The 8452-nt window shown below is 33.6% G+C and overlaps 4 protein-coding genes across 5 annotated transcripts; 3 read left to right on the top strand and 1 right to left on the bottom strand.

The window, feature by feature from the left end:
* The first annotated feature begins 84 nt into the window (after positions 1-84).
* On the top strand, positions 85-2254 carry Ak2 (Adenylate kinase 2). The gene is made up of 4 exons (XM_070661936.1): positions 85-375; positions 756-995; positions 1068-1235; positions 1496-2254. The coding sequence occupies exons 1-4, from the start codon at positions 271-273 to the stop codon at positions 1733-1735; spliced, it is 753 nt and encodes a 250-aa protein (XP_070518037.1). The 5' UTR covers positions 85-270; the 3' UTR covers positions 1736-2254.
* Positions 2255-2451: 197 nt separating this feature from the next.
* Positions 2452-4140, top strand: Mrrf1 (mitochondrial ribosome recycling factor 1). 2 transcript variants are annotated; one of them, XM_070661935.1, is made up of 3 exons: positions 2452-2771; positions 2851-3472; positions 3782-4140. In XM_070661935.1, exons 2-3 carry the CDS (start codon positions 2859-2861, stop codon positions 4023-4025), a joined length of 858 nt encoding a protein of 285 aa, XP_070518036.1. In that variant the 5' UTR covers positions 2452-2771; positions 2851-2858; the 3' UTR covers positions 4026-4140. The 2 variants fall into 2 exon arrangements, with proteins under 2 accessions (XP_070518036.1, XP_070518035.1); XM_070661934.1 differs by having other exon boundaries at positions 2452-3472.
* Positions 4141-4241: 101 nt separating this feature from the next.
* Positions 4242-6622, top strand: LOC139105692 (RUS family member 1). The gene is made up of 9 exons (XM_070661932.1): positions 4242-4395; positions 4505-4662; positions 4828-4988; positions 5153-5345; positions 5404-5519; positions 5597-5793; positions 5872-6131; positions 6219-6408; positions 6486-6622. Exons 1-9 carry the CDS (start codon positions 4332-4334, stop codon positions 6548-6550), a joined length of 1404 nt encoding a protein of 467 aa, XP_070518033.1. The 5' UTR covers positions 4242-4331; the 3' UTR covers positions 6551-6622.
* A 66-nt stretch (positions 6623-6688) lies between these two features.
* On the bottom strand, positions 6689-7728 carry LOC139105696 (RWD domain-containing protein 4). Its single transcript, XM_070661938.1, has 4 exons — positions 7513-7728; positions 7295-7404; positions 7019-7214; positions 6689-6951 (listed from the first exon to the last, which is right to left on the bottom strand). Exons 1-4 carry the CDS (start codon positions 7615-7617, stop codon positions 6784-6786), a joined length of 579 nt encoding a protein of 192 aa, XP_070518039.1. The 5' UTR covers positions 7618-7728; the 3' UTR covers positions 6689-6783.
* Positions 7729-8452: the final 724 nt, after the last annotated feature.

Genomic DNA, 8452 nt, shown 5'->3' with positions numbered 1-8452 from the left:
CGACAGGCTGACAACGTAAGGCCGGTTTCTCGGGACAGTCGACAGATGAGGCGTGCCGCGTATCGGCCAAAGGCCAGTTTCACCGACCGTTGATTTGCTTACGCGTGTGTAACTTATATCTCGACCTTGCGTGCCTCGGCAGGATGTTCCAACGATTTGTTGCGCGTGGTTATTGTACGTGGTGACGCGGTGGCGGCTCCTGCAACGAACGTAGTCGCATTCCCGCGAACAGATACCCGAATTCTCGTCTCGTTGAGGTAACCGTAAAATATGCCGCCACAAGTGGACGTAATTCCGAAAGAGAAACTCGAGACACCATCGAGTGGAGTGAACGCGGTGTTCTTGGGACCTCCCGGTAGCGGCAAGGGCACTCAGGTTTTATCCTTTTTATCTATTTTATTCTTAAAAAAAATTCCATTTCGCTATCTTCAAGTTAGAATTATAGAGAGAAATCGTGCATGCGATCCGATAAATTGAGTAAAATAAGGTGAATTAATTATGCCGCTTTGTATCCATCTGGTCTATTAACGATATCAAAGATAAATTGATCTGTTTTGTTTGTGCTGTAACTTGATCTTTGCAACAGCTTGCATACTTCTCTGAATTTTTTTTTTAATTATTAAGTATATTTTTATTAATTATGAATTTTTAATTAAAATTGAAGATGCCTGGAAAGCATTCCTAAACTAATAGTCATGCTGGAACTCTTAATGAATTGTATTACCAAGAATTAACTTGAATAATGTTTCTTTTAGGCCCCACTATTTAGAGATAGATATTGCGTATGTCATCTATCCACGGGTGATATGCTAAGAGCTGAAGCCCAGTCTGGTTCTCATCTTGGAGCTCAGATAAAGAAAGTAATGGATGATGGCAAATTAGTTAGTGATGACTTGGTGGTTAGTATGATTGAGAATAATCTAGAGACCAGACCTGAGTGCAAGCGTGGCTTCTTGTTGGATGGCTTTCCAAGAACTGTGGTTCAAGCAGAAAAGGTAAATTAAAATGTAATATAATTTAAAAAAAAAATTTTAATTGCTATTTTTGACCAATTTGTTTGTGTATAGCTTGACGAAATGCTAGACAAGAAGAACACAAAACTCGATGCCGTGATTGAATTTGGTATCGATGACAAATTATTGATTAAAAGAATCACGGGTAGATTGATACATCCAGATAGTGGTAGAACATATCACGAGGAGTTTGCTCCTCCCAAAGTCCCCATGCAGGATGATGTAAGTAGCAAAGAATATGATGGATCTTTATAATATATAATTTAAAAAAGTATTTTTTTAATCTACAGATTTTTTGTAAAATGCTAATGAAAAATAAGTGTAGCAACATACTGACCCTTGTGTACAATTTGATAAATATATCTACCAGAGATAATGTTAACAACATATGTTTTAGCGATGGATAACATGCAAAATATAATTGTTATGTAATTCGGTGAATTATTTAAGTCCATATTGAAGCATAATCTTTATCTTGATAGATTACTGGTGAAATTTTGATCAGAAGATCCGATGACAACGAGGAAGCCTTGAAAAAACGATTGGCCACATATCACACGCAAACGGCACCTCTCGTCGATTATTACGGGTTGCGAGGGATACATCATTACGTTAATGCCGCTCAGTCCGCTGATAAAGTTTTCAAAGACATTGATCAGATCTTCTTAAAGTCTTCTAAGAAGTCTACTAAGAAGGGTGGCTTCTTCAGCAGATTTTTTTAAATATTGCTAAGAGAAATATTTTACAAAATGTCTTTTTTCTTAAAATTACATATTTCTTTTCAAGTTAAAAAAAAAAAAAACAGGATGATTTACGAACTTGTCAAATGTTATTAACACAAACGTTTACAAGAAACATTGAAGGATGTATTTCCATAAAGAATATGTCTCATGGCAATACCTAAAATGTGAGATATGTAGCAGTATTTTATAGATATCATATTCTAGAAAGGTATAAGGTGCTACAATCGTGGATCGAACCCTAACTATCAAATCCGATCTATCGATACTAAAAATGTAAAGTAATGTAATGCCTATTACATTAGCTTAGTAAAAAAAAAAAAAAAAAGTCATATTTGTATATAGCCGTTAAAGAGTATTTCAATCCATTCTTTACCGTATTGTGTATGTGTGATCATTTATTTTATATCTAATTATCGAGAAAATATTTTATAATTCTTAATATTTTTGTTTTCTAAACAGTAAAAATTTATTTAATTAAAGTAGATACACGAAAGACAACGACGGTAAAATAGGCACGGCGATTATACACTTGTCTACAAATACGAACATTTATTTTCATCTTTTGATATTACGTTGTTTTTAACATTAGATGCAATCGATTAATTTTGATTTTTATCTTTGAGAATATTGAAGACCACAGTAGAGAATTTATGTGATATTAACATCCTTTGTTATATAACCGAATAAACAAGTGAATTGCAATTGTCTCGAAATAGATTAGATGATTTCGAGTTAATTATAATGCTTGCACCGATAATAATACTTGACTACCGCGATTAAATAATAAACGCGAGTTATGTAGACCTACGCATTGCGCCGCTTTAGTTATACGTGCTGAAAGAAAAATAATATCGAAAATGTAAGAGTAATTATAATATAGGATATGTGAAAAAATATTGCAAAATTACATTTCAACGACACGAACATCGAACGTAACCACTCGCGAATGCTCTGAAAGATGGTGCATACTTTTAACCTATAAGGTGTGCACGCTTAGTACGTACAATGTATTAAGGTTAGGTATTCGATATTTTAGACGTCTATACTGTTTATATATGGGAGCAGAATATTTTAATTTTTTTATATTGTTACAGTAATAAAAATGGGAAGCTTAAGCATACGTTTCTGTGCTAATGCCCAGTTAAAAAATTATACAGCAATCTTAACATCGATACCAATAAAAAAACATGTGCGTCAATATTTGTCAGATAAAAGAACGTATTGTTTTCAAAGCCACCAAAGACCACCGGCGATCACTCAGTATTGTGACATTTTAAATTGCTCACTTTATAATCACGTCGGCGTGAATAACGTAAGAGACTTTTCGATTACTTCTACGTTGGCAAAGAATAAAAATCGCGGTGAGAAGAAGCAGGGGCTACAACACATTGATTACAATGAATTTGAACAAGTAGTTGACGTTGATAAATTAAAGTCTCAACTCGACAAAATGATCGAAGACTTAAAAAATAATTTTATTCGGCATTTATCAGTAAGATCAAGTATTGGCGCCATAGAGATGTTGCCTGTTAAGTTTGAAGGGAATAATTATACATTGCAAGAACTTGCACAAATCAGTCGTAAACCTAAACTGATAGTACTGAATGTATCTAATTTCCCACAAGCTATTCCTAACATTCTGAGCAGCCTTACGACAAATCAGATGAAATTAAATCCGCAACAAGATGGGACTACAATTTATGTTCCTATTCCTAAGTAAGTTACTTTGCCTTTTATTTAGAATTAAAGAAAAGTGAGGAATATTATTATTTTTAAAAGCAAGCGTAATAGTATTATTAATTATAATTTTATAAATCTTTTTTTTTTTTTTAATTATACAATAAGTAATGGATAAAAAATGATAAGTAGCATTTAATTAATTATAATTATTTTTATATTGCCTGTCAGTAAAATAAATATTATTAATATAAATATAAAGATTTATTATTAATATAAAAATATAACTGAACGTAACTATTATTCTAACACGATTCAAAAACATTTGCCTATCTTTTTACTTTACAGAGTAACAAAGGAACATAGAGAGACCTTATCTAAAAATGCAAAAGCTTTTTACACCAAATACTGTGACCATATCAGAGAGATACGAAACAAGCAAGTGAAAGCAATAAAGCAAAAGGACAAATTGGCTAAAGATGTAGTATTTAGAACAGAAAGTTATATAGATATCCTTTATCACCAGTATGTAAGTAAAGGTGAACAAATGTTGGAAACCAAAAAGAAAGAATTATTAGGAGATTCCGATTAAAATTTTTGGTTTAAATAATTTAGAATTAAAAAAAATATATATATTAATTAATCGCAATATAAAAATGTAAAATATTACATAGTAAAGATAAAAATAAAATATAATATATATTTTTTATGATATTAATTTTCTTGCCTTGTCTTATTTATTAAAGTGTTAATTTATTTTCGAGCAAAGCGAACTTCCTGAGAGTCTCTAAACCGCCGAGTGTTTTTTTTTTTTTTCCACGCGTGACGACGAGTCCGCGTGGCGCTCGAGTAAACGTAGTAAGATTTTTACTATCTTCGTCACGTTCTTCTCGCGAGTATGCGCGTTCTATTTCGCGAAAGTTACGGAAGTGATAAAGAGACCGTTTATGTAAAGTCAAAAGGTAACGTATTTGTGACGTACGCAACGAGAGACGAATCGTTATTAGTATTATTACTATCGGCCTCGATTAGTTTTGATTTCGCATTGACTGAGCGTTAACACCTGGCCAGATGGTTTCAGCGCGAACGAAGCAAAGCTCGATTCCACCGAGTTCCAGGCCGTACGTTTCCGAATCGCATCCGTCCTCAAACAGATATTTCTGCCGCAAGGATATCCGAGCAGCGTGCACCCGGACTACACGGCGTATCAAATATGGGACACGGTGCAGGTTAGTTTAAATATTTCCTAGGTAAATATGCTCGACTGACGTTAGTTCGATGCCACGGATCATTTTCCAGTTTTACAAATGTAGTTAACATACGTGAGTTAGTTCCATTCTCTGCCTTACGTTGTAAATGCAATGACTTACAGAAATTAATTTAATATTTTTCAGGCCTTTGCAAGTACTATAACAGGCACGCTGACGACACATTCCATAATGAAAGGTATAGGAGTTGGCGAGTCGAACGCTACACCCTTAGCAGCAGCGATAACATGGATTCTAAAGAGCGGCACTGGAATGATTGGCAGTATTATGTTTGCTTGGTGGAATGGGTAAAAAACGTGCAAATTAAGAATCCCAGGAAACGCGGAATATTAGTGACGTTGCAGCGACATATAACGTCGCAGGGATATTCCGCGTTTCCTGGGATGAATATTCTCTGAGAATTAATATGTTACATCTTTCACGCTTTGTTTTTTTTTTCCCCCCTCGATAGTACTAAATTGGATGGACAGTGCAAAAAATGGAGATTATTTGCCGATATCTTGGACGACATAGCCAAAGGGATAGAATTGCTCGTGCCGTATTTTTCGTCGTACTCTGTTCTGATCTTGTGTGTTTCGACAACGATGAAGTCTATTGTTGGTGTTGCCGGTGGAGCAACGAGAACAGCATTAATTCATCATCAGGTAAATAATTATTTATATAGCATAATTTTATTTATACTGATTGATTTTCTGGTCATAGGCGATACAAAATAACGTGGCAGATGTCTCCGCGAAGGATGGGAGTCAAGAAACTTGCGTGAATCTGATCGCGTCATTCTTTGGAATTTTTATATTGTCTTTATTTCACGACGGGCGGTATGTATCTAGTATATTTATAACGTTTTATTGCCATTATGAATATTATTAATAACGATCAAGTAATATACGTACAGATATTTATTAGAATTGTACCTCTTCCTGGTGGCAGTTCATCTCTACGCGAATTATTCAGCAGTTAAAGCGTTATGTTTAGATACGCTCAATGAAGATCGTTTGGCTATAATTATAAAAAATTTTATTACGAACGAACAGATTCCCAAGCCACAAAAAGTGAATAAGGAAGAATCGGTGTTTCTTCTCAAAAATCCTAGTAAGATATTGAAATTATCTAATTACTTATTCGCTAGCTGTTTAAGAAACTATTTCATTTGTTGAATATTACTTTCAGCTAGAAACGTACACGGTTTTCATATAAAAATCGGCGCATCATTCGCAAGTATCTTAAAAAGAAATATAATTTCGTCCATAGAAACGGAATTTTTGTTGAAATTTTTCAAAAACCGAAAGTACATACTAGGGATAGATATTAAAAAGAGAAATATTTTTATAATTCTTAAAAAAAATGCGCAACCTGTTGAAATATTGGAAGCATATTTCTATGCTTCTATGTGTGCTTTTTATCTGTGCATTGCAAGAAAAATACCAATAGTAAGAAATCACAGTTTTTTTTATATACTTATGTCAATAATTTTAAATTCACATATTTGTATAATAATTTTACGTTACGTTATACAGGATATATTATTGACACCTGAAACATCTGAAATTTCATATCCATTGTTGAACATATATATCCTACACAAATTATTTAGGAGTTCAAATAGCAACGTGCATTTATCGTCTGTAACTATACAAAGTATTTGTGCTATAGATGAAATTATCTCTGACGAATATAAAACATTTCTCGAAAGTCTAGAAAAAAATGGTATGTGCTAAACTAATTTTTAATTTGAGCTGTACTTTTAGTTAATACGTACAAACAAATAAAACTAATGATTCCAGGGTGGAAAACGGAAACTAATTTGCTGGCAGTTGACGCATGGAGATTTTCTATAGACGGTGAATAAAAAGGACACACATAATTATCTGTGATAACGATTAAATATTGAAATTCTATTGTATGCATAACTATTAATTATTCTTGATTAAAATAAATTCTTTTTTATTTAGCTATAATTAAAAAACAATATACGATTTGAATAAAATTACTTTGAAAAATAGATAAGGAAATGATTTTATTTCCAACAATATATAAAAATATAACACGCTTTTTATATAGTGTATAAAATATAACCTTAAGCTATGAATCCTCCTCTGTTCTCGGTCCGGTTTGCGATAAATGTTTCACTATGTCTACCCAGTTCCACCCTCGCTGCCTTTCACCTTTACCGTCTGCTTTGTTCCACTGCCTACGCTTTTGGGCTTTACTTAAATGTTCTTTTTTTGGTTTCTTTATAGTTTCTTCGGCCTTAAAAGCATTAGAATCTAATACCTTGCAATAATATTTAATTTAATCAATAATACAATTTGTATACCTGTTGGCTCTCCTCTGTTATTTTCAGTTTGTCGGTATGTGCATTTACGTCGGCAATTGAATCTGGCTGCATGCAGACCAAGTCTGCGTAATGTTCTTGAACAGACTGAAATAACGTGTACGTCATGGCGCTACCTAACCACTGATCAATCTCTGCCTCTATGTGACTCACCACTATGTCTTTTACTTCTTGTACACTGTATGTTCCAATTATTCATCTTTAATAAAAGTAATCAGGCAGGCAAGAATAGTTAAGAGGTCAGTTGGTTGTACTTACATGTGCTTATTGTAAAATGTATTCATATTTATGGTGGGTTTTTCCGTAGGATATGTTGGGCCCCACGAAATTTCCAATAGAAATGATTTCATATCGTTATCTTCCCCATACTGTAAAAATAATTACTGTCATACGACTATATATAACCGACTGTACGGAAAAGCGCATAAAAGTGAGGAAACGATGGTAGGAAAGCTACAGAGTAGAAGATTTTGCACCTTGTATTGAAATGTTGTCGGTGTCAGCTGTTTGAAAGCTGGATCACCGTCATATATCGAAAGTAACACTTCTCTTTCCTCTTCTTGGAGCTCAGCATCGCTCATCTCCTTTCTCTAGACTAGATTCCGAACGATCGCACCTCGCTCGAATAACGCCGCGTTAACTTTTAGGTTGGGAGATCAAATACATCGGTAACGTAACAGTTCGCGCATCGCTCTCGCCATTTCAACCTATCGACGACAGTGGTGTCGCGTTTTGGAATTTATTCGGAACTAAAAGGAATTTAAATTCGTCGCGCAACTAATTTTTTTTTTTTTTTTTCTTAGTTTAATAATTTTTGTTGTACGAATAAGTAAGCAAGCCGAGAGAATCAATTAGCGTCGCGTACGAGCTTCAACGATGAATTCGATTCGATTTAACATAACTCTTTTTACGATTAATGTTTCTTTTAGTTCTTTTTATTTCTGCTAATTTGTATACCTCAGTGCAGGGCGTATTTTACATATGCAACTATTTGATAATTAAAATCACTTTGATCCAAATATCAAACCGCTATTTGGCGGATACCACGCAATGTTTACTGAGTGCCGTAATTTCGCGGTGATATTCATTTTAGACCAAAGACGTGTGTACCGAGGATAGAAAATTATATAATAAATAAAATTAGATTGTTAACGACAATATATATATATATCTCCAGGGATAATAATTTTCCTTGAGATATTTACGTGGAATATTATTACATTTATTTAAATTACACCGGTATTTATGCTTTACCTGATTAAAGGTCCATTATTAATGCAGACAAATTGCATTTATCGAGGCGTCCAATTACTTTACAATTCACAATAAGGTTTTTTTTTACCATAAATTGTTTTAATTATTTGTACAATTGTATTACAGAGGACAAAATTATAACGTTCCGCTCACGCACGTATA

The sequence above is a fragment of the Cardiocondyla obscurior genome, linkage group LG09 (assembly GCF_019399895.1).
Source record: "Cardiocondyla obscurior isolate alpha-2009 linkage group LG09, Cobs3.1, whole genome shotgun sequence".
Taxonomy (NCBI): Eukaryota; Metazoa; Arthropoda; class Insecta; order Hymenoptera; family Formicidae; genus Cardiocondyla; species Cardiocondyla obscurior.
This window is presented reverse-complemented; position numbering and strand designations above follow the sequence as displayed.